We start from the raw sequence: 26,358 nt of genomic DNA on the forward strand, positions 1-26,358 counted from the left end.
CCTTCGGGAAAAGCCAATTTTGAGGCGGGCAGAAGTGGAGGTGAACTCGAGTATGGATCGCTCTGAGAAAGCAGTGCAGGGCAAACACCCGCTGGTTCAAGTGCTGATCCAGGCACAGTCAGTGTCAGCTCAATGCCATTGACTATTGAAGTCAGGGGGTCTCGGTTGCGGAAAAATCCGGCCAGCCACCTGATATGAGACTGTTCATTCTGCTGGAAGACTCTCACTTCTCAGGAGAGACACTTGTACCATAGAATAGGGAACATATATCACTCTAAATAAACCACGTATTCACACATACATAAGCCTTTTATTAATCCTAAAGTACCGATCCTGTTAAACCTCACAATATTTAACCCACAGATTGATTCTTAGAATGTATTAATGGGACGCTCTAAAGTATGGTGTCAAACCTGCGGCCTGTGGAGCATGTGTGTCCCACCAGATGATAATCCAAGGCCCACCACGTGTTGTCCAAGTTTAGTACACAACAGCAGACTGTCGGCTTCAACTGTACCTCGGAAGCGAGCACGCAGACTCCCAGTGCAGACGGAAGGTCTGCTCATGAAAACACCAACAATGTTGAATGTATATCACGAGTCTTAGAGTTAGACATAGTGTTAGCGTTGGTTGGTTGAAAAACATCAGAATTTTTTTAAATTACAAAATACTAAAATAAGGATTACATAAGGAATGACGTGCAGGAGAAAAGGCGATAGCAACAGGCTCCTGGCACTGAAGTTGAATTGATATGAGTGGTTGGGTTGGGCGACTCATGGGGAAAAAAAAGAAAATGAAACTGACATTTCGAGCTTCAAACTGCTGTTTCCCGCAGGGGTTTCTAACTGCTCTGCCTTTGCTACGTCTCCAGAAGATCCTTGGCAGAGCAGCCGATCAAAAAGACACATTTAATATTTGAGGCCCTTTGTTTCGACCCTTGAATAAAAGAAGTACTTGAGGCAAATATTTACCAAGGTCTCGTTTCTGGACGCATGTAGCTCATGCTAGTTGCGATTAGCCTCGCCCTGCTAACACTATAGACTTTTCAACAATTCAACAGCGGGAAAAAAAAAAATCACTGAAAAGGAGATCCTCCTATTTTCCTCTTCACTTTTATCTACGCTCTCCAGTTAAAAATACTTGGAGGCTGACAGACAATAACCAATAAGCTCAATGAGACTGAGGCAGTGGCTGCCACCCACTCACAACCTCCCTGCATCTTCCAACCCCGCTACAGTGAACCTCCATTCTCAGTGCCTTTGCCTTTCAATTATTGTTTTAGAGCTAAGCTAAAGACAGAAGTCTAATCCAGTTCACGCTAGTTCACGCACATGAAACTGAACAGTAGAAGCTAAGGCACCTCACAGAGAGATACCAGGTAAAGCTCTGTGCTATTGTTCTGGCGGGATCAAGAGAAAGTGACGAAAGTTCCCAGAAACAGGTGAACGCTCTTCTGGTCCATCCAAAAACGAATTCACGGCTGAAAAGAATTGAAATCCAAAATAAGCAGCAACAAACACACAGAATTCTTAGGTCAGCCATTCGGTTTTGGAGCTCAATAGGGTCTATGTTGGATGGTAAAACTTGACTGAACATATGATTCTGACAAACAAACACAAGGCCTTTCCAATCACAGTAAGTTCGATAGCAAAACAAATGACTAAACTTCAAACAAAGTAAAACAAAGAAATATATAAAGAGACCGCCGTACTCCCACACCAAGCAGTACATCCACATGGTTAGCTACAAAATCAAGATCAAGATCAGGCTCTTAGCTCGGAGGGCATCTGGGCGTCTGCAAAACATGGAAAAAATGGACACCCGATTCTCAACCGCAGCTTGCCTTCATATACCGGCGTAATCTGGCGGCCAAGCTGCGGTCCAGAATCGGGCGTCCGTTTTTTCATGTTTTGCAGATGCGTAGACGCCCTCCGAGCTAACAGCCTGCTCAAGACTCAATACTTGAAATGTCGTTGAGAGAAGCACCAACACTCGAAACCACAGCTGTCCGATCAAATCACAGCCTTTCAAATTCCCCATTAAATAATGTCCTGTTTTCAAGTAATTCAGCTCTTTTATCTTGTAAATAAATGCAGTTTTTTGCTCACTTTCAGGACCATTTGGAGCGTTAGCACCTTGGCGGCTGAGCTAGCGAGACGCAGTGCTGTTAGCCTGCAGCAAAGTGCCACGACAGTGTTACTTGTCAGAGGCAGCCGACAGCCGTGAGATGGGTGATGATATGATTGTCGAATGAGCTGTTGGATGACGGATGACTCATGTTCCTGGCAACTGCTCTGATGCCAGATGCCAAGAGAGCAGCAGGGTTTTTCTTGACTGTCAGCTCATTAATCGTGATTTCACAGAGCTATAACTGGACATAACACAAGGCGCCGCCGGCGACTCCAGTTCTCTCTGTACTGTAACGTAATTGACATGCAGCAAATCGTTGTTTTGTTGTGTGGATGGGAGGGTTGGACGTGCGCACGGTTCAAAAGAGAAGCTCTGAAACCAGGTCAAAGGCGACTTGATCTCCTTAACCAACAGTGAGCTGTTTAAGTCAAGTGATATAGGAGTAACACGCTGGTGAAAGAAGGCCTTGTTCTGAGTAAACAAACATGAGCTCGCTGTACCTGAGCGGGAGAATAGAGTCGACATCTGTGATGAGCTTGCTCCTCCGCCGCCGCCACACCACCGCCGCCGCCGGCCTCTTTTTGCAGCGCCATCACCCCACCACTTGAACCCCCGATGGCCCCCGCCGCAGCAGCTCCGATGCCGATGCTGGCGCCGCTGGCAGCACCGGCGGTAGCTCCGGCGATGCTCCCGATGCCGCCCATCATGCAGCAGAGGCCTCCCTGAGCCAGCTCCATTTCGATCTCCGCGTCCATCTCGGCGTCCTCCTGCGCCTCCTTGTTGGAATCGTCCAGATGCTTCATGAGAACCGCCACCACCACGTTGATGAGCACAAACTGGGCGGTCAGCACGAAGGAGACAAAGTACATGGGGGAGATGAACTGGAGTCCAGCGTGGCAGCCGTAGTCGCTGCCGTGTCGGCCCGGCGGACACTCTCGAAGGGTGTCCTGGTGAGGAGAGGTCAGGGTTGGTGACTGCGGTCCAACTGGCTGACACTTTTCTACCTTTAACTTTAGCATCTCCATCTGATCTGATCATTTTATTCAGCCAGTTTATGGGTTGAGAAAGTCGGGGCCAATGTTATTTCTGTTAATATACTCAACTTATTAGTTAGTTATTATTGTTCATTTTTTTATTTCATTTATTTTAATTTTATTATTTCTTATTGTATTTATTTTATTTTATATATTTATTAATGTATTTTTTGTTCATTATTGCATGGTGTACCAAAGCACTGACATTGGCAATGGAGTCGTTCTGATTCCGAAAAGGTCTCAGCGTTGTAACGGTTTCCTTTCAAGAGCGAGGTCAAGAGAGATGAAGGAGGGAGTGCAGGCAGGGTGGTAAACAAGAAGCTTGAGAGGAGGACAGTCTGAGATGAAGATACAGAGGTTTTCATGAGGATTTAGCAGGAGGGGCAAGATCAGAAACATGTGGAGACAAAGTTGGGGAGAGCAGAGGAGAGAAGGTGTTGGACCAAGAACATTGGCGATGAAGAAGACGGCTACAACCAGTAAGGACGTGAAGGTGAGATGATCAAGGTGGAGGGCTTGTTCTGGTAACCCCAGAGAAGAAATGCCCGAAAAAGACAAAGAACATTTCAGTCTTCAAATCAAAAATAATAACCGATGAAGAGATTTATTGCTGCGTTATTTCAGCGCTTGCAGCCAAAGTTCCACAAAAACAATATTCAGATAGACTTGTAGGTTCCATAAATGAATTATTACATTCCTAACATTACAACATTTTATTAAACAAATGAAAGTTTGTATTTACCAAGTTATATTTAGTCAGAGTAGTTGACTCCAAAATGTCAGACAAGCGGTGCCTTTGATCCAAGGTGAAGTATCACAGAGCTCCTATTAGAAATTTAAAAAAACTGGGTGGGAAGGGCATCACTTTCTGGCTCATAATGTCATTTCATGAGAAAGAAAAACTGAATGCAAGATAATGTTCTGGTTGATATTCTTGGGTGCTCAATTAGCCTGGCCACGGAGGCCGAACCAAAGACCATCACGGAGCGTAATTGAAAGGTGAAATGGAATATACCCGACAGGGTTCCGAGCTGCTTAAATAGACCGGATTTTGACAGACTTTTTTTTTTTTCTTCTTCAGCGTAGAAGGTGAGTAATGGCAAAAGTTAAAATTACACTCTGTAGGAAGGAGAGAAAGACATTATTTCCAAGAAGAAGAGAGACCTACCTTCATGATTCCATTCCAGTTGTCTCCAGTGGAAACCTGGAAAAGGGTGAGGAAGGCCATTCCAAAGTTTTCAAACGTAGCGTGACGGCTCATTCCCTCGCAGGGAAAGTCGGCGTTGCAGACTGCACACGGACAAACTGGTATCAGGGCAAAGGCTTTTGGCAACATGTGGCCAGGTTTGGTCTGACAACGCTGTTGTCATGAGCTCTTTCAGGAAATTACATTTCTTGTGGAGTCACATGATGTACCGTGAGTGTCGTCTGGGGCCATCAATAAAATAAAATAAAATAAAATAAAATAATAGCAGGGAGAAGAATGAAGCATAAAAAGTATGACAAAGTTAGGAAAAAATACAGGGACAAAAAATATAAAAGAACATAAAAATAATATAAATACAAAAAATAATAATAATAAATAATCTAAGATCTATTTTTTTCACTGAAGGCAAAAATATTTCAATTTCAATTTTCAATTTCAAAATGTTAAAATAAATAGACATGGATTGCAAAACGTAAAATAGTAAAAACAGTTTAGTCTAAAATTTAAAGAAAAACAGAAGACAGAAATTTCAAATCAATAATATACGTAAAAGTAAACTGTAACATATACTTCCCGCAGTTCTGATCCAATGACTCAAATGGAAGTTCAGTGAACCCCATAAATGTCTGATTAACTCAGTCAACGTAAAGAGAATTGAGAGAGGAACTAAACCATTTCACCAGTTGCTTTAAAAATGAAAGAAGAGCAGAATAGTGAGGAGTATTCAAGGAAAAACTGACGGATGATTCAGCCAATTCATGAAAATACCAACTCAGTGATCATGACTGCAAGATCAAAATGAGGTAAAATCATTTGAATCTCACCCAGCTCTCCGAAAAGTTCGACCCCGAGAGCGGCGTAGATGAAGAAGAGCAGCATGAAGAGCAGCCCCAGGTTTCCCACCTGACCAACACAAAGAGAGGCCTTTATTCGAGTTGCACTCGTGGGAATTTCAATCATGTACAACACAGACACCTGGCAGCGAATCACAAACAGGCAAATATAAATAATAACTTCAGTCCCTGATCTCCTGAATATTTATCAAAAGCAGACCTGAAAACCTGTCTTTCATATAAATACATGGCAGCGACTGCCAACTCCACTGAATGAATTAAATAAATCCATCTGGTGTCCGGGTTCCCATGCAGGATTTTAATTGGCGCGCGAGTATTCTAGGAACAAAGGGACTAAAAATATCCGCTGTGCTTTAAGATTTTGGTCAAGTCAGATATGAGCAGTGACTGAGAGCATTTCCTGTTTTGGTGACTCGCATATTACAGCAACTCAGTGGGAGAGTCAGTAGCAAGGCTGACCTCAAAGCTGTCAGCCAGAGCTTCGCTCTCATACAGTGGTCGCTACCGCGGTCGCCAGCACTTTAGATTCACCTGGACAGGCGTCAGGATTCACGCTGGCTGCTCAGAAATTCAGTTTCCAAAAGCAGAAAACAAGCTTTCCAACCATGCGTGTCGCACTCACGTTGACACTTCACCCCTATGCCGTCACATATGGAGGGTTTTCAAGTCTTTTGTGCCCAATACTGACACAGACGTCTGTCTTCTGTGATGCATGTTGACTCATGAAAGGGCATTTTGTTCCCATTTTTCCTCTTCCCGACTGAGGATGGTCAACCCCCGACTCTTATAGGATGAGAGATCCTTATGTCTGGTGTTTAAAGAGTGAGTTAGCCCCGATAATGGACTGTGACAACAGATGGGGCCAACAATTGTAGATTCAATATTCATGACCAAAAGTCTTTATGTGTGTGGCGAGAGCCGATCGCTGTGACGTGGTACGTGGAAGAAGCAGGGCAGCAAAGGTGTTGTTTCGAGATTGATAGTATTGACTGAATTGATCACTAGATTTTCATCATTTGAAGTGTCTCGCTCCAGAAGCAGCTGCTTCACTCGGTCCGTCCCCTAACATGTGCAGGAGGCGAGTTCCGTGCGAGGCAAACCAGTCATTGTCTACCAGTCATCCTGAAATGGTCCAGTCATTTCAGGATGATGTTTCTTTTGGGATTCTTCTGCTAAAAAATAAATAAAAAATCACCTGACGCTGTTTTTTTTTTTTGCTTGTAACACCATGTTTTATCAGGTGTAATCTCACGAGATCTTGATCAGCGACAGAACTTGCATGTGTAGGGTCTGTGACAGATTTTAAGAGTCTAAAAATCCTTACGTTTGTTTCCTTCAACAGGGATCTGTCAGAGACCCTACACGTGGAGATTAAAAAAAAAAAAAAAATCCAGCATGGATGGACCTGCGTGCGACCTGATCATCTCAACACAGCACACAACTCCCATCAACATTCTGTCCCACCACCAATGCAGAAGATCCACCGCCAAGCCAGAAATCTCTCTGACAGTCCCTTCAACTGTCCACATGCCAGTTAAATTTCTGACGGACCAGACAAAGATGGCGGCAAATGATCGTGAGCTATAATCAAATCTATGACAAGGTTCTCATTTTTCAAAGAACTGAATGTGTTTCTTTGTCACCGGTCCTGAATAAGCATCAAAATGTCCCCCATTATTTCCCAATCTCTCAGTCAAGTCGCAGCTTGAGTGGTCGACTCCACCAACAAGACTTTTGATCCTAAACAGGGATCACGTGTCACACTTCCTCAGACCACAGGATTCGCTTGTCGGCTTGTCCCCTAAAACAAAGGTGTTTGCTAATGTTGTTTGCCCTCCAGCTGCATTTCCCGACTTTTAAAATGGACGGTGACTTAAGTGAAGCTGATATTGCCGAGATAAGTAGGTCAACCCACTAACTTTGCGTACAAAGACTGGATCGTCCCTTCACCTTCACCTTCTTCTGCCGCTTATCAGGGTCGGGTCGCAGAGGCAGCATTTGGAGCAGGGAAGCCCAAACTTCCTGGTCCACACAAACCTCCTCCAGCTCTTCCCGGGGGATCCTGAGGCGTTCCCAGGCCAGACCGGAGACATCATCTCTCCAGCGAGTCCTGGGTCTTCCCCGGGGTCTCCTCCCGGTAGGACATGCCCGGAACACCTCCCCAGGGAGGCGTCCAGGGGGCATCCGGATCAGATGCCCGAGCCACCTCAACTGGGTCCTCTGGATGTGGAGGAGCAGCGGCTCCACCCTGAGCTCCTCCCGGATGACCGAACTCCTCACCCTATATCTGAGGGTGCGTCCAGCCACCCTGCGGAGGAAACTCATCTCAGCCGCTTGTATCCGCGACCTCAACCTTTCGGTCATTACCCAAAGCTGGTGACCATAGTTGAGGGTGGGAACGTAGATCCATCGGTAAATCCAGAGCTTCGTCTTGTGATTCAGCTCCCTCTTCACCACGACGGTCCGATACAGCGACCGGATATATTGGATATACTGTCGAACACCCCTGCGATGGACACGAGTATTTATCGGCGTCAGTTCATGTGACATCTGCCTCTGTGTAGTCACAGTGTGTTGTACTGGACCGAGTCGGGCATCTGCCCACTTTGTTTTCACAGCGTTAGCTTTGTTGACGGGAGAATGTCTCGTACCCCATTTCTGGAAGCCAATGGAAGAAAGCTGCGGACACTATTATCTCGGCCACATCCGACACATTTCCTCCTCATCAGATCAGACATCATTAGGAGCGAAGGAGCTATGCGGTGCTAATTGAAGTGGCTGTGATATGTAGGAGGCGACGGCGAGAGAGAAAAGATTTCGGTCTCTCTCTCCTGTTGAGCGTTCGCTTGCCGAGATACAAAAGAGGCATGACAAGGCCCGAGGCAGTTTTCAGGCTCTAACTTAAGCCCGTCTGATTGCTGTAGATCCTCCCTGCAAACAAAGAAAGCAACCCACAGGGATCCAGCGGCAGCCCTGTTCCGAGCGGATTGCGCTTCGCGTCGGAAGCATTCACAGTAAAATGCTATTTTACTTCCCCCCATAAATCTAGCCGTACACAAAGCAGATCAGATTGGGGCTCCGGAGAGGCGTTAAAGGCGTCAGCCGTGCACGCTCCCGGTTTCTGACTTCATCATCGCAAGCACAAAAGGGCACTGTTGTGTAAATGGCAAGTCTCCGTGACACAGGACGTTCTGGCCCAGACACAAAAACGTTTCCAGAGAAACCAAAGCAGAGTTTTTCTCCAGCAACAATTGGCACAAAAGGAAAGTTCCGCTGCCATTCTTCTGCGGTTCAAAGCGGGAGATACTGAGTCATGTTTGGAAGTGAAACCAGTCTTCCCTCGTGGAGCAGGTTGGTAAAAATCCCCTTCTCAAGAGCCTGTATACAATATAAACATAACTTGATGTATAATATCATATATATAAAAGAGTATCCTCAAGCTTCCTCGTGTCAGGATGGTGTGATCCTGGCATGTGCTGGATTACCTGTCACTCAACGCTGCACTACTCTTATGGAAATGAAGCCACGGTTGAAGCGCGGTAGCTTTACAGTGGATACATAATTCCTGCTTCTCTGTGAGAGGGATTCACTAGCGCACGCACCGGGAACTCATCTTCCAATCAAGCCACCTGCTCTAAGCGTCCAGATGTGTCTCCAGCCGGCCTCCACTCAGCTTCTCTTCTGCCCTCTAGCTCCCTCGGCGTGATACATATAGTTTTGTTTCGATTGTTTCCGTGAGCCAGCGCTGACAGAGACTCTACTTTCTGTTCATATTTGTATTCTGCAATTTCTGCAAACTGTTTTTGTCCTTATTCTTTCAATCTTCTGATTCTTCTTTGAATCTACTTTATTCTTCGCATCAGATCCTTGGTTTTGTTTGTTTGTGTACTAGAGTTCGGCTCTGCACACTGCGGTTAGGAGAATGTACATATTCAGAGGTGGGACTCTAACTTATCAGACGTTTTATAATTCACTGTGATTGAACTCATTTTAGTGTGTGATAACTCCCGAGTCGCATGCAGCTCTTCACCAAATGCACCGCCGAACTGGCTGCGATGTTGGTCAAGTTGCTGCTGAGATGATTGTTTATACAGGAAATGAGATGAAAAAGTAAGAGCTATTCTGGGGAAATGCCAAAATATTGTTTCAAGACTTTGCGTTTAACTTTGAAACGTAAACAATAAATCTCGGTGCGTGTTCAATGGCGGTGTGAGTGGCGGTCCTCAGACTTGGAGCATCATCACATCCACCATCAACACCACCGACATGACTCAGTTCCACATTTCACCTTGTCCTTCCCTGAACTAAAGGTATGGCATGTGTTTCACCTATGATTCATTGTTGATGGTGGTGAAGTCTGTTGAATTCAGGGGAGTGAAGTTGAGAGTGGCTCACACACACAGATTGGGGCCACGTTATTGGTGGCATGAGCCACATAAACAAATACATAGAAGTCAGATAAATGACGCACACATGTCTATCTAGGCTGCTTGATATTTCCAGGAGGATCACGGTAAAATGTATGAATTTGAAAAATACATGCACAGGAGACGAACACTGGACGTGAACCATCAACCTTGTGACACACAGGGATGAGCTTTGACCGCTACACTGCCGCTAAGTCACGTGACCAGCTGTGTCGGTGAAGCCTCACAGCCTGACATGTTTGTAGCATGTGGCTCTGTTCAGTGACACAGTGAAACCATGTGGCTCTCAGCCTCTGACTGGTTGGCCACTCCTGTGCTACATCCTCAAAACTCACAGTAGCTCATCATAATATTCTGACCCCAAAACCGACCTCCTGGGATCAACAAGACTCACAAAATAGAAGCTAGTGCTGCAAAACTCAAAACACTCGTGCTGATGCGTTCAGCCGAGGACAGCCTCTTAAAGGGTCGTAGGCCGACAATCCGAACACTTGTAACCTATAGAATTCACTACGACAAAGTTTAGAAAGAGCGTTCACGGTCTGTTGTACCTGCCCTTTAAAGTAAAGCATGAATATTCATGAGGACTCTTCCCCTTCCTTTCTAAAATCGCCAGGGAAGGCTGGAATGTGAAAAGAAAACAATGTGCAGAGGGGCTTTCGTGGACCAGGGGAGCAGAACTATTTCAGCCGCACTTGTCTCATTAACTGCTGAGGGAAGTGGAGATATTAAAGATGCAGCAAAAGGTCTGTGGATAAAGGAAGTTAACAGCAGAAAATGAACAAGGTGCTTGAACACAGAGGTCACCGTTTCCTCTGGAACTTCTGCCATAATCCTCCCGCAGGTTCGTTCGACCGCAGCCAGTTTATCAAACTCTAAATGTTAATTAACTTGGGCTTGTCTCTGTGATCATCTCAGAAAGGTTTTCGTGTGAGACAGAGGGAAGTCCAGACTCACCTGAGGCAAAGCTTGAACCACCGTGTCCAGCAGCGCGCGCATTCCCGTCGCCATTTTCAGCAACTTCAGCACTGGAAAAGAGTCACAGGTCTTGGTTCGAGCAAGGCAAACATTTCTTCTCAAGATTACCTGTCACTCTAAAATAGTAGTGAAAAGTAATTTCTGCAATGTTTGTGAAAAACAGGTTTTATTCCACCAAGAATCATGAATCATTTACCTTTAAAAAAAATCCAACTGTATCAAATAAATACATGGAATATATTCATATAAATATGGGCTCCAAAACACGGTTAAGAAATAAATCGATAAATAAACACTGACAATTTAAGATGAGAGAACAAACACTTATATATACAAATTCCAAAATGATTGTATGTTGAAAGAAAAGTGCTACAGCTCTTAAAAAATAAAATGAGTTGATAGATTTTCCAGCAGTGGGAACATTAGGAGAGACTTCTGGGTTTGATGAAAATAATCCATGTACCGATTTTCAAGGGGCGCTAGAGAGATTCCAAAGCATCCCAAACAAAATCCCTACATCTCTAAGGAAAAGTGCCATCGTGTCCTTGACCTCAGTACACAAAGCTTTAGGTCGGAGAAAGGTAGCAAAGGCTGGTACAAGGAGAGCCTTATGGCTCAGCTCTTTTTCATTCTCATCACTGAAGACTCTCACTTGAACCCAAGATACAGCTGAGAAAGAGGAGCCCCAACTTAGAAAGCTGTTCCAGTGTGTAAAGCAGTGATGGGCTGGTGAAGCTTCGTGAAGCCTCATTTCCAGAGCCCATCAGATGGGACCCTCTGCTCTATCTTCAGTTTCAGAGGACAATACCAAATGAACCCAATTCTTAAACCAAGAGCGCCACCTTCTGCGCTAATGAGGCTTCGCGAAGCATCATCATCTCACCACCTGTGAAAGGGAATCAGCAGCGTCCTCCATCATATGTGCATCAATCGAAGTGTGTCTAAACACTTCCTCGGGTCACAGAGGCAGAATCTATTTCACTGAACACTTGTCCTCAGTGAACATGTGGAAAGCGGAGTCCACATGACAAATGAGAGTGCAAATAAATTCATTGGAACGGCTGGAGAAAGAGTCGTAAGGGCCACAAGAAAAAAAAAAAACTCTCCGATGGCCACTTCATTTGACATTCAGGTGGAGTAGTACAGTGTTCACACCGACAGTCAAATGCACCTCCTGCGTGTTAATAACCACAAGCTGTGGTTTAATTAGCAGGGGTCCTCTCAGAGGTCCCGGGGCAGAGATGCGAAGGGCAGGAGCTACTGGTGAAAGGGCAGGGATTAACCGAAACTGATGTAATTACACTTGAGCCAGAGCAGAGTGAAGTTCAAAGGGAGCTGAGGAGCCCTAAATATCTTCTGAATAATCGATGAGAACTGGAGAAAACTGGAGGGAATGCTACCACCTCTTTAGACATTTAGGCGAAACTACATGAGGTGGTGCTTTTTTTTTTTTTTATGGGAGACTGTTCTCAACCTGCTCAGCAACCATGGTCCTCTGTGAGATGTTTGGCAGTGAGTCGTCTAGTTTGTTTGGAATTCGAGCGCTCCATCTGAGGGGGGTCTGTCACCCAGGTGTTCCATATCAAAGCCAGAAAATTCACAAGGCTTCTCATGTCCTGACATGTGTCAGGCAGCAGAGTGGTCTTCAACACTTCCACACTACACTCTGGTTTGGAGTGAAAACCAAAAGCTCCTCCAAGGAAATATTCCTCTGAAGATCAGGTGAGAACACGTGGCGTACCTCGGGCGATCCTGAGCACTCTCATGATCCTGATGATGGTGGGGTTGATGGGGAGGGAGGCATTGATCTCGATCTCCTCCAGCGTGATGCCCATCACTGACAGCAGCACGATCGCCAGGTCCAACTGGTTCCACCTACACACACAAACACATGCGGTGAGATAACAAGCTGAGAAACAGGAAGGTTGAAAGGCAAAGTTCATCTTAAAGAGGTGAAGTGAGGGTCTTCATTTGGTGAACAGCAACAGGTCTCGAAAGGGTTTCGGTGCTCTGTAGTTTACATGGAGGGGTTCGTGAACAGGATGGATGGAGGACGGCCGACCCTGTTCAACAGGGCTGGCAGTGATCTGATGCAGAGGTCCACTGTTATCTCCACTGTATTAAACTTCAAATTCAGGTGCTGCCTCACAATTAACACTCACACTCCAGACGCTTCCCCTGCCTTTCAAGCTGGGTCAAAAGGTCGGCTCTGCTGGGGGACGCTGTCTCAGGTTAGTGGAGCATCAGAGAGGCAGAAGTCTACTCCTTTATGTTCGAAAAGACTTGGACGCCACCATCTCCGGGTCCATCAGATCCTTCAGAGGCATTAAGTCTTGAATTCCAGCATCAGCTAGGATCTGGTCCTCCTCCTTCTCGACATAAGTCCCTCAACAAATCTGGACTGGTTGTCTGGGTTCTGATTTTTCTACTTCAGTGTTCAGTGCAAATCCTATGACTTGAAACATGCATCAACTTCAAACTAGCCACCCAAAACGCATTGCATCTCCGAGCGCAATAGCGCAATATTCTGATGCACAGAATGGTGCCTCTACGTTGACTCCACATGCTTTTGCTGTAGAGACCGTGCTTGTTGTGAAAAGATCTCAGATGATGAGGCATCATGAAGCAGTGGCCTTATTTTTAGAGCTCACTAGATGGCACTCTAGGGTTAAAATTCATTTGTGGTTTCATTGAAACAGTCAAATCCAAAGATTTTTGAGCAGAGTGTGACACCCAGTGGGCTCTGAAAATAAGGACACTGTTTCATGAAGCCTCACCAGCACAAAGAGGAGTGCAGGGGAGAGTAGTGAGGGGGATAGATGAGGTATCATGAAACAGTATGACAGGGTTGATGAAACGGTGTGCAGAAAGTAGAAATGTTGTGAGGTTTAATCGAATTAGGTGTTTAAATACAAACATCTTACAGCAGACAGTGCCACCTGGTGGCTGCTGAAAATCAGGACAATGTGTCGTGAAACTAGAGGAGCGGACAGAGGCTTTCACGTCTGATGCCCTCTTGGCTTGGTGTGTGTTAAAGCACATAGACTGTCTTCAAAGTGAACATGCCATTCTCAGAACCAGTCAGATACAGTAAGTGGCTGGTTTAATATTTCCTCTTTGTGTTTTAGCGCAGAACTATCTGTGACTTTAAAGCAGGAGCCACGATCACAACGTTGCTGCATTAGAGTTGCTGCCTGCCTCGCTGAAGAGAATAATCGTCCACCACCACCCGGACCTGACCTCACTGGAGGAGAAAGAGATGTTCAAAGAACACAAACTTCTTAAATGTGCAGCTCGGATTTCGGTAATCCTGCAAAGTCCCTTTCTTTCGACTCCATTTGCTGCAAAATTGGTGCCTGCGGAGTAGTCCTCCACAGTTAATGTGTCTGGTCTCAGATAATATCGGGCCAACTGGCACCGACCGGCGCTCAGAGAGAGCAGAAACCCATTCCAAAATAAGCTTGTTCTCAGATTCCAGAGCTCGCTTTTGGATAAGGTGGCATAAAAAGTTGTTTGGTGAGAGGAAAACTGCAATATTTTTGAAATAGACGTCTATGAACCAACACATTTTTTTCCACTTGGTGCATTAAAATTGCAACCGGATTGATGACAAAACCTTTGTGGACTGGAGCCTCGATGTCAAGAGCAGGAAGGTACGAGAGCTTTTCAGTACCTGTCCTTGAAGAACCGCCGGAAGCCGAAAGCCACCAGCTTCAAAGAGGCTTCGATCACGAAGGTGGAGGTGAAGAAGTAGTTGCAGTACTTGAGAGCCGTCTCCAGAGACTGTGAAGGAGTCAGAAGATCAGTCAGTGGCTTCATGGTGAGAAAAGTCAAGTATGGGCACCTGGGTGGGGAAGAAAATGAGTCACGAAGATACGGCGATGGTTTTTGAGACGATATTAGACATCAACATTTCTCCTCAATGTCAATAGTATTCATGACTTTCTCAGGATTCGACGGGTGGCAGCGAGGTCCTGGGAAGACAGCAGGTGAGCTCAGCACTTGCTGTGCTCAACGGAGCTGCTGATCACAGACAGACACGAACAGGACTCATATTCTCATAACAGATGCTAACATGGTTAACCAATGGTTAGTATCTGCTGCGTTTCCTTCTGACACATCTGAACAGAGCTCTCGGACTCAATTTAGCTCCAAAATTTTCCTGACAGAAGGTGTTCTTGGGCCTTTAACTGCGCATAAACTCCTCTTTTTATTTATAAAATCTATGTAATTCTCTTCATAAATACAACCCCCAGTTGGTGAATGTAAGTTAGCGCTCAAAACTAAAGTCAGGTTTAACACAACACAAATTTTAGCAACAAAATATACACCAATCCTCAATGAAGTCCAGAACCATCACTGACAAAGCAGGGAAGATGGGAGTCCCAGTGTGGCGACAGCTGACCAGACCTCAAAGCCAGCAGTTTGTTCAGGTATCATCTACCACCCTGCACCTTCTCAATCCATTTATTAAGTAGCTTTCAGCTGCAGTGCCAGCCATTCATACAACTGTGTTTGGAGCCGCGACGGATGCTCACCATTTGTCTGACAACACACCTGTGTCATTTCTTTTACATCTCTCCACACACAGTTGCTGGTTACCCAGGGTCCCAGCTTCGTTTTGTGTTGATAGAAGCCGTCACAAAAGACGCCCCGCCCCCCTCCGGCCCCGCTCTGCCTCTCACCTGCGGCTGACTGTAGTGCTCCAGAGACATGGTGATGACGTTGATGCAGATGATGAAGGTGATGACCAGGTCCAGGTAGTGGCTGGTGCACAGAGCGTGGATGGCCAGGCGCGCCGGGCCGTAGGACGCGTAGTAAGGCATTTTCTGAGCCTCTGGAGGGGATAAACACAACAGCGAGTGAAATGAAAAGATGAGTGGGACGTTGAGGAGGACGTGAATGAGCCGAGAAGAGAAGGGCCTGGGACATTTCATGTCGAGGGGAGAGAGGATTGAGAACCGACGTGGTTTTAATGGCCACGCCGACTTACTCCGCCTCTTCTTCTCCATGCGGCGCTGGCGCTTCTCCTCCCGCCGCCTGGCCTCCTCCACCTCCTGGTGCTGCCGACACTTGTGGAAGTTCTCCACCACCACGCCCACGAACATGTTGAGAACGAAGAAGCTGACGATCAGCAGGAAGGAGATGAAGTAGAGCAGCATCCAGGGGTTGTTGTTGGTCACCGGCTGGAAGGTTGAAGGAGGAGCAAGACAGGGCTGAAATCGAGGCGCCTCCGCGACAACACACCGAGAAGATCATGCCGCCGTCACAGAAGCTCGGACTGATAATCCAGCTCTGAAATGTTTAAAATCCACCGTTTGAGGTCAACAAATCAATTATACAAAATAGAGAGCCAGTGTGGAGTTGGCTGGAAAAAAGGGAAGCGTAATCACAATTTCAATTTCCAACTGTCCAGATAGTCCTCAGCCTATTATGAGCCAGCGTAATGAGCTGAAGAGGAAAGAAACAAGCTTTGATTTATGCCACATCCCCAGAGACAGCACTGTGAGACGGTCATAAATACATGGAAATGATTCCTGCCCTGTCATGAAACCACAATCCAGTGTTCAGCCAATAAATCTGAAATCGTTTTTTTAAAAACCCTGATATTTCTGACAAACTGGAAACCGTCTCAGCAATTATTTTAACCTACTGTGACCCCCCCGTCTTTTTCTGTCTTTCACGACCATGAAACCTTGTTTTTACAAAGTTGGCCTACGAACCACATTGAGGGACACAACCTGAACCGTCTTGTTGTGATATCTCCATCAACGAAACGCAGGAGCTGGAAACATTACATCCAAATCTACCAACTGGCAAACTGGTGTTTGAATCGAGAAACTGGCATCAGGCATGAAAACTCGACTCATTTTTTACAGTAAAAATAAGGCTAGAAAGAAAAGATGATTTAATATTTTTATAAAATTCAACAACCTTCTGCACAAAGAGGAAGTGTCGTATTTACTCCAGGCCCTCAATATCCTTTATAGCAAAGAAAAAAAGAAAAGAGGTCAGAGCCACCTGCAGTATGTAAATGAAGGAGAAGTAGACACAGTTATAGTAAGTGAAATAGTTTCATAGTAAGACTAACCGGCTCCATTGGGGAGGCTCTGCTATCACCGGCTTCTATTTCTCTCTATTTCTATTTCTCTCAGTTCAGAAGTGGATTTCACTGAAATGTTCAGGGAGTGTTGGTGATCACATTTTGGTGGGATTCCGAATCACGTTCTCGATCCTAGAGTCGCCTAAACATCTGTCACTTTCTGCGTCGAGGGCTGTAGCGCTAACATCAGCACCCTGCTGTGTGTCATGAGAACAAGTCTAGGATGGCCATCTGCTGTCCCCTCGAGCTCATTCATCGATTCTTCATATTTCAAATGCTAAACAAAAAGGTATTGTATAGCATAAAAGTAATAAATAATACTAAAACTATTTGTGTATATATATCTAATGACAAATAACTATTTTTATTTTATTTTCCTATGATCATTGTGAAGTGAAAATCTGACATTGTCACCTTAGACTATTATAAAAAAAAATATATATATATATCAAGATATCAACAACACAAATATGACATTAGTACTACTACATATAATAATAATAATATAATATATTCCTGTTGTAATGTGTGAATGGCTGAAGAAATGTGACCTCATTTTGACTCATTAAAAACCAAAACCACATTGAGAATTTTCAGTATTCATTATTCTGTAGCTTAAGAAAATGATTTCTTGCTTCATCTTATCATGTTTTTCTAGCTGAAGATCAAGATCAACCAGTCAAACTGTTTTGGATTTACACTAACATTAGGTATATTGTGCAACTAGAACAGATCATGCGACATAACTAAACTCATACAAAGACATGAATAAACACATCTGAATCTTTTTGGAAAACAGAAATACAAATACGTCAATTTTTCTATAGTAAAGTATGTTCCCTACTGTAAGGTGTGACCCTAAATAGATATGTAAATGTGAAATGTGTCTGTATTTCAGGTCTCTGCAGTTTCCCATGAGACTCCAACTCTGGTCACAAGGGTTTTTCCTCTCCAGGAGTTGAAGGAGGCTGATCCGGGGAGCTGGGTTGTAGCGAGGCTCTTCCCGGGTCAGGGTGAACAAGAAGCTCAAAGTTGTCAAAACTATTGCGTGGACTCCAATTAGACCAACTCTGCAGCCAGGTGAATCCAGTTCTCATGCAAATGTGGAGCGCTCGCCTGCGGGGAGTGAGGAGGGATTATGGACAGTTACCTGCTGGTCGATTCCCACCGCGTCCAGGCCGTGGTACATGATGTTCACCCAGCCGTCCTTGGAGGCCAGCACGAACAGCGACATGAGCGCCTGCCAGCGAAAGCTCTGGTTCAGACGCCACAAAACCAAAGCCACCTCTGCGTCGCTCAGATACCTGACCCAGGTTGTCAAAGTTGTACTTGTGATGAACCCATCGGTAGTGGGCCGCCAGACAGTCGGACTTGTTGGTGATGTTCTTCACGTCGAAGCCCACACAGTAGTAGAACTTGCCTTTGAACAGCTGGAAACACCAGGAGCAGAGAATGAGAGAAGAAGGCCGCGAAAGCAAGTGAAGTGTTTCTCTTTGAAGGTTTTTGAAGTCGCTCCATAATTACTACTCAATTGTGGATCCGGCAGTGTTTCACCACGGTGGTTTTCCTCGGAAAGAACTCTTTACTTTATCGCGAGCACATCAAACAGCAGAGTGAATGACGGCGTCCAAACCAACTTTGTTGATGTGCAGAGCCAATGTTTGTGCGAACAGGGTTGAGCTAAAGTTGTCACTCCTGTTGGCCAAAAATGAGATTTTTTACCGGTTAATATTCCCATTGCAGATGTTGCAGCCTGTGGTCATTTTTTAACTGGATGTTAACTATTTTTTTTTATTTATTTATTTTTTCCGATGATCATTGTGAAGTGAAAATCTGACATTGTCACCTTAGACTAATATAAAAAAAATATATATGTATCAAGATATCAACAATACAAATATGAAATTACTACTACTACTACTACTAATAATATATTCCTGTTGTAATGAGTGAATGGCTGAAGAAATGTGACCACATTTTGACTCATTAAAAACCAAAACCACATTGAGAATTTTCAGTATTCATTCATCTGTAGCTTAAGAAGATTATTTCTTGCTTCATCTTAGTACGTTTTTCTAGCTGAAGATCAACCAGTCAAACCGTTTTGGATTTACGGTATGTTTAAAACATTAGGTATATTATTCAACTCGAGCAGATTAGGCAACACGACTAAACACACACAAAGACATTAATAAACACATCAAAATTTTGTTTCTTTTTTTCGTATTTCATGTTATTTTTAAATGAAAATTCTATTAAAATAAAAATAATAAATCAATACTAGAAGAAGGAAGTTAAAAAAAAACAAGCTCCAAACAGGTAGAATAATTCAATTTCATCAGGTTTTCGCTCCCGTTTCCGCGCCGGGCTCCAGACCAGCAGCGCTCCGGTCTAATAACCACCTCTGGCACGTGTGGATAATTCTGCTTGCAGAGAAGACGTTGCAGAAGCTCTGCGCAAACACGTGCGACTTCAATTTAGTCTGGGGGTTGATGGGTCGCCCGTAGAGTTCGCTAAATATTGGAGCCAGTCGCAACCAGAGGCTGATTGAAAAAGCAGCAGCGTCTGTTTGGTGAAATCACTGGAGCAGTGGGGGTCGCGCTCGGATCCCAGCGTAGTCATGAAGACAGACGCCATCCATATATGAGCTAATCCCATCAGAAAACTCCATACAGCGATACAGTGGAAATGTGCTGTTCATTGCTTTGGTGACGGTGATCTACTTCAGAAACCTTCTGGTCGCTGACATCACTTCAGTTTGAACACGTTCACATCAACATATTCAGCCGTGACTGGATGGTGTTTACCTGGACGCCAAGGATCCCGAAGATGATGAAGAAGGCGCAGCAGATGAGGACGATGTTACCGATGGGCTTGAGAGACGTGATGAGCGTCTCCACGACCAACTTCAACCCCGGAGCTCTGCTGATTACCCTGCAAGACCGGAGTGAGAGTGATGAGCGGGGGAAGCGCTGAAGAGCGAGGGAGGGAGCTTCCGATGGGGGCGATATGAATGATCGCTGGACGAATCGCTCCTTGAAAAGTCACTTTCAAAGTGACTTAAATCTTCAGCTCTCTTCCAACCCTGAAACTCAACATGTACTTTGCATAAGAAGTGTGTCGTGATGTGACAGTACCAGACTGAAGAGGCAAACAGAACTGTAAAAATCTCATCAAATAACATTTCAATTCAAATTCAAAGACGGCATTTTGAAGCTGCAAATAACAAAAAGTTGTTACTACTATTCCAAATATTTGAATTATCATACGTCACAGGGCGCAATATCCGTCTCAGGCCATTTAGCATCCGGCAAAGTTGGGAATCATCAGGTAGAGATACATTGTTTGTGTACTTAAGGGCAGTTCCTCAGCACCTGTGCATCAGAAAGCTACTACGAACTTGAGCGAGGGCTGCAACAACAAGTCAATGTATTGGACTCAGAACAGCAGTCACAACCCAAAATGTCAAAGGCGTGGCAGCAAATATGGAGGACAAGAGTGAGATGCAAAATTTGGTTTGAAAACCACATTTGGAGCAACTGAAACTCGACGTTTCATACATTACTATTTACAAGACTAATGTCAATCGTGTTGGCGTTTTCATCAACCCACGTGCCATTGGCCGACTAGTCAAGCAATTGATCATCCAAATGTCCCAAAACTGGGAAACTCCGATGACATCACCTGAAGTTGGATTTCCCCGTCTGAAGGTGGGAGCATTCGCACCTGTTGGCAATCCAAGATGGCTTCCCAGGACGTCAACAGACGTGGAAGTTCAGAATAAATGAAATACGATGGCAACAAAGAATTTCCGCAAATGCATGACCCTGCGTTTTTTCTTGCTGTAAATGAAACTCATATGACGTGCAGTGACGTCCTTCCAACTTCCAAGGCAACCGGCATACAGCATTTGTATTTGCTCATAAAAAAAAAACTGGGATTCATCCCTCTAAATGTACAGTGAAAGACTGTTCTTTTCCTTCATCTCACTCGGTTTTTAACCTGCTTTATTTTTGCACACTGTACATAGCCAGTTGCTACACTCTCCTACTATTTTACATTTTATGTTTTACATTCTTATATTATATATAGTTGTTGTCGTTCACAGAGCACAAGTTACGAACCTAATTTTCCTCGGGATAAATAAAGTCTTTCTGATTCTGAACACACAATACGCCTGTAATACAACACCCATGAGATTTATCACAATTTTAACAGTTGGACCGTCTCAAACGTCTAATTTTCATTCTGCTAACTCAAACCAATCCACGATGTTATCAACTGACCTCAGCGGTCGAAGCGTCCGGAGCAATCTCAGAACTCTCAGCACCCCCAGGATCTTGGCTCCGCCCGCCATGGACACCACAATGTCAATGAGAGACACAAAAACCAGGAAACCATCCAGGATGTTCCAGCTGCTCCTTAGATAGGCTGTTTCTCCCAAATACAAACCCATGGACACCACCTGGGGAGATGAAGGAGGCGCAGAGTAAATCCCAAGTTACCAGAGCAACAGAAGGCAGATCCCGTTTAGATGAGATGACAGAGAGGAGAAGAATGGTGGACGTTTGAGAACGGGATCAGAGAGGCGACGAAAAATCGAGGGGTTAAAAGATGAGGATTACAGGAAAGCAGAAGGTGAAAAAAACATGTTTTAGTGTAGAATGACAGGCGATGGCTGGTAATCTGACTTGAACAGAGTGAGTGTTGAAAATAGGGAGGAAAGGATTAGAGGCGCAAGGTGGGAAGGGGATTTATTGCTAAGTGAATCCTCAAAGTAAAAAAAAAAAAAAAAACAGGCTTCAAATATATATTTTTTTGGCTGTTTACTTCCGTACAACTGAATGATGCAATTTTATACTATTTTTTTTGTGGACCGTCTGCAAAGGGAAGGGGCGTTTTACAGGAGAGCTAAGGTTTACAGAGCTGGGAGTCATGGTGAGAAGACTCGGAGGTGAAGATGCGGAGGGTGGAGACGAAGTTCGGGAGGCCAGATGGTTTGGACACGTGGAGAGGAGGGACAGTGTTGGAGATTTATGCCGACAGTTGGTTCACATATCTTTGCGGCAGCCCCAACAGGAGTTGTCACAACGATAGCACAATTTTAATTTTCCACAGATAACGTGAAATATCAGGGGAATTAATGTGCGATGATAAAAGGTCAGGGCCTTCAGAGCCTCCACACCAGGAACGACCTTTTCTTTGGTCTGTACCATCAAAGTCGGAAAAACTTTCGTAGACTGTGACAGAAAAATCTCAAGAATGACTTTGGCTCCAGTCCAGTCCAGTGATGACCGGCATATTTCCATCAATCTGGAATCTGTCAGGCTCCTCAGAGCTACAGACGGACGATGTCACTCCAGTCCATCAATTCATAGTGATGGCTCAGAAGCACAGGACAGAAGAGGAGAGCATGGAAACAAAAGAGCAGTGAAGTGTGAGAACTCAAAGTCAGGCGGAGGACAGGAGTAGTTTGCTCTTTGGTTGGGGCTGCAGTGTCTTGTTTTGGTGAACATTCTAAATGTTGGGTAAGTCGAGAAGACGTACAAGCCAACAGGGGGCTTGAGTCGACCCCGGCTGCTTGAGGTCAGAGGTGGGGGACCCTGGACAGGTCCTTTACCGGACACAGCCACCTACACCCAAAAACGCGCTCAAGTCGTTGCTTGACTTTTGTAAGTCACTAAATATCAGAAAGAAACCTGAGTGACTCGAGGAAACGCCGCCACATTCAAACTCCACACAGCACTCACAACCAGGGTCGGTCTTGCTGTGAGAGCTACATGCCGGGGCACTTTTTTGACTAGAAAAAGGTGGACCTCTTAAGTCCCAGTTTGCTCCTTGTGCTACCTCCAGGTGTTGACGTCCTCAAACATGGTTTCAAGCCTGAACTTTAGGGAGGCGATAGCTGTGATCTGGCACAAAAAAAAATAGTGAGCAAACTCTTCTTCAATCTGAAAATATCTTATTAAAAAGTGCCAAAATCTGGCTGTAGACACAGACACTGTTTTTCCTGCCGATTAGCACAGCATAAGGAGGAGTGGGAGGAGCCACAGCAGGGGCTAGAAAGCACCGTGGTCCAGGTCGGGAAACCATACTCACTGGAACTTAATTTAAGAAGGAAGAAAAGAAGGGACACTTTCTCACAAAGGGGACAACGATGAGACCATCTGTGCACGTGCCTGCACTCGGGGTCGGAAGCCGTGTCAGTACCAGTGCAGAGAAATAAGGTGAAAGGAGCAGACGCTGCGTGTGGCCAAACTGTGGAAGACCTTATAATAACCACCTCACTATATGCATTATATGGAGTGTTGCCTGGGTGATGACAAAAAATCCTCCACTTATGATCAGACAGAAACCCTGACATTATACTGTCACACATTCAAAGAACTGACGCATATTTCTATCAGCCAAAACCTTCAGGACTTTCACATCCATTACTTTTGCTGAAGTGCAGCTGCAGTGACACATGATTCATCTAAAAGCTGCGGGTCGACACTCATGTGAAATGGGTATTTCATTCACATTCAAATTGCATTTAAATTCCTATGCAGAAAAATGTAAAATGAGTAAAAAAAGACACATGCAAATACATAATTTATTCTTTGGTTAGTTTTTTGCTGAAGATTATTGATGTTTTTATGGGAGAATTCTTTGGTGATTTCATGGTATTTTGTAGATCATATTAGATTGGATGGCCTTTATTAGTGGGGAATTTCAACAATTCAATTGAATTAAAAAAAAATCCCTAAAATATATGTACACAACTTTTTTTTCTTGGAATTCCTTTCCACACGATATCTTTCTGACACATATATTTGCTGTACTATCAGGATACTGACTCTAAATATTATTACTGTCAACAGCTACTATGTAAATAAACTACGCAAATGTAAAAATAATCCATTTTCATGTGAAAGCAATACCCTTTTGCACCAAAGAAGGGGAGAGAAAAAAATGGATGTGATGCACCAGCAAGAGGTTGCGATCACAATGAATGAGCACAAGCTCAGCTACATGTTGCATCTTTTGTGTGTGTTTGAACGTGAGTTTGACGGGTGGGAAATGAGAAGCGGAAGCATCTTTGATGAATGGTCTTCCAGAGAGGGAGCTCTGTTTAATTCGTGAGGTGGTTTAATTATCGTTCTCCGGGTGGCGATCACACCGACTGACCTGCAACTGCGCACACACACACACAGGACGACCAGACCTGCACGCTGGGCTGGCATTCAAACCCTGGTGTCACATGGATCATGTATCGATCGGTCCTGCCTGGGGACTTTCCACCACACTGGACCCTTTGTTTGATGCCGATTTCCAATTGTTAGCTTCTAGATATGACGCGCACTTTATAGTTAGATAAACTGTGACACAGAGGCTGCATGTACTGCAGAGAGCGAAAATTCAAACCTAAAGAGAGGACGAGAAGAAACAAGGGAGGGTCAGTTGGGGGTCAGAACTCCACTCAGCATCTGTGAGAAGGAGAACTCTGCAGCGGCGGCGAGGAGTCGATCACACGCATCTCGCTGCTCCATATCTTCATTATCTTGGCTCATAAATAAATGAGCAGCAGCAATGGAGAGAAGGCCGGCAGTCACTGGGGCCTCAATAATAGATAACAGCCAGTGTTTCGGACAGCAGATTAGTGGATTAGCAAGCGTCTTGCCAACGTGTGCTTTTATCGATGGGAAATTCAGGAGAAGCTAAAGGCCATCTGAAGAGCGAGAGGCTTCTAATTAACTGCTTTATCTAGAAGCCTGTTGCTAATGGGACCTGTGCTGCTGGTTACACTTCAAGTTAGTTAGAGCAACGTAGCAGGGAGAGACAGATGAGTGAAGGACAGTCACGAGAGCAGTGGACTGCCAAGATCAGAACAATGAGGATTGAAGCACAAGGATGGATGGATGGGTTGGTAGATACATAGGTTGGTGGATGGATGGATGGATGGATGGATGAGTTGGTAGATACATAGGTTGGTAGATATATGGATGGATGGGTTGGTAGATAGGTAGGCAGATGGGTGGATGGATAGATGGATGATGGATGGATAGATGGATGATGATGGATGGACGGATTGGTAGAAAATAGGTTGGTAGATGTATGGATGGATGGATGGGTTGGTAGATGGGTGGATGGATGATGGATGGAATGGTAGATAAATAGGTTGGTGTATGGATGGATGGATGGATGGGTTGGTAGATACGTTGGGAGATGGGTGGGTGGATGGATAGATAGCTAGATAGATAGATGGATGGATGGATGGATGGATGGATGGATGGGTTGGTCGATAAATAAGTTGGTAGATGGATGGATGGATGGATGGATGGATGGGTTGGTAGATAGGTTGGTAGATGGATAGATAGATGGATAGATAGATGGATGGATGGATGGATGATGGATGGATGGATTGGTAGAAAATAGGTTGGTAGATGTATGTATGGATGGATGGGTTGGTAGATACGTTGGTAGATAGGTGGGTGGATGGATAGATTGATAGATGGATGGATAGATGGGTTGGTAGATAAATAAGTTGGTAGATGGATGGATGCATGATGGATGGATGGATGATGGGTTGGTAGATAAATAGGTTGGTAGATGCATGGGTTGGTAGATAGGTGGGTAGACGGGTGGATGATGGATGGATGGATGGATGGATGGATGGATGGGTTGGTAGATGGTGGATGGATAGATAGATGGATGGATGGGTTGGTATATAGGTTGGTAGACGGCTGGATGATAGATAGATAGATAGATAGACGGATAGACAGACAGACAGACAGATATATGTAGTGTTTTTATTTACCTTGACAGTCATCTCTGCGACAAAGATGGCTGTGAAGATGTAGTTAGAAATGGTGAGAAACAGCCTCTCCTGCAATAGAGATGAAAAATCCTCATTCAGAGATAGTAGCATCAAAGAAACAGATCATTATCAAAGCATTTAAAACGGAACCAATCGATCAGAGCTATGCTCATGCAGTGTTGATGGGAGTCGTGCTCACAAATGAGCTCAGACTAAAGGCCCATTTATGCTCCCTTTACGCAAGTCAACTGTATTGGTCTGTTTCAAACTAAGCCACCGATCACGTACTTCCATGTGTTTTCTATTGGTGTTCACCAATATATCCAGCAGGGGGAGCAGCCCAGAGAGAAAAGTTGAAGACAACGACAAACTCCAAAACAAATATGGCGACAGAAAGAAGTACTGAACTACTGCATCTCTTGCGAAAAGAGGGTTGCAGGAGGCAGTGGTTGGTGGAGGACGGAGAATTCCCGCCATTGTTAGGTCTTCTTTATGCCTCAATAGAGCTTTGCACCAGGTGGTAACAGTAACACTGCCCCCCAAGGTTCCTGGTGGTACTGCGCCGTTTGGTCCCAATCTGTAAGCTTTGTGGAAACGTGCCGAAATACGGCTTAAATGAACACAGGGAACTGACAGATGGCTCTGTCTGTATCCGGACCGTAAAAGTGACATGATATGAATAAAATCCTAAAGTTAAGATCAGATCCGAATCAAAGGGCCAAAGTACTAGTTTTAAAAATTCAGAGCCTCACTTGAGCTGCTGATGAGGAAGGAAACAGATTCCTCGCCATGAACTAAAGCGTCCTTCTCCATAGTTGTAAATCC

General features: G+C 44.7%; 1 protein-coding gene across 4 annotated transcripts in view; it reads right to left on the reverse strand.

Annotated features, from left to right (window-relative positions):
• LOC128753508 (voltage-dependent T-type calcium channel subunit alpha-1I-like) overlaps positions 1-26,358 on the reverse strand; it is a 167,884-nt gene that overhangs the window by 15,231 nt on the left and 126,295 nt on the right. For all 4 annotated transcript variants that reach the window (XM_053855287.1, XM_053855290.1, XM_053855289.1 and 1 more), the window contains 13 exons: positions 25,534-25,602; positions 21,020-21,198; positions 19,541-19,667; positions 18,038-18,163; positions 17,884-17,973; positions 15,624-15,816; positions 15,316-15,467; positions 14,304-14,413; positions 12,372-12,505; positions 10,610-10,680; positions 5,196-5,274; positions 4,333-4,454; positions 2,631-3,077 (listed from right to left, as the gene is read on the reverse strand). In XM_053855287.1, coding sequence (XP_053711262.1) covers positions 2,631-3,077; positions 4,333-4,454; positions 5,196-5,274; positions 10,610-10,680; positions 12,372-12,505; positions 14,304-14,413; positions 15,316-15,467; positions 15,624-15,816; positions 17,884-17,973; positions 18,038-18,163; positions 19,541-19,667; positions 21,020-21,198; positions 25,534-25,602 — 1,899 coding nt within the window. The remainder of the gene's footprint in view (positions 1-2,630; positions 3,078-4,332; positions 4,455-5,195; positions 5,275-10,609; positions 10,681-12,371; positions 12,506-14,303; positions 14,414-15,315; positions 15,468-15,623; positions 15,817-17,883; positions 17,974-18,037; positions 18,164-19,540; positions 19,668-21,019; positions 21,199-25,533; positions 25,603-26,358) is intronic.

The sequence above is a fragment of the Synchiropus splendidus genome, chromosome 2 (genome assembly GCF_027744825.2).
Source record: "Synchiropus splendidus isolate RoL2022-P1 chromosome 2, RoL_Sspl_1.0, whole genome shotgun sequence".
NCBI lineage: Eukaryota > Metazoa > Chordata > Actinopteri > Syngnathiformes > Callionymidae > Synchiropus > Synchiropus splendidus.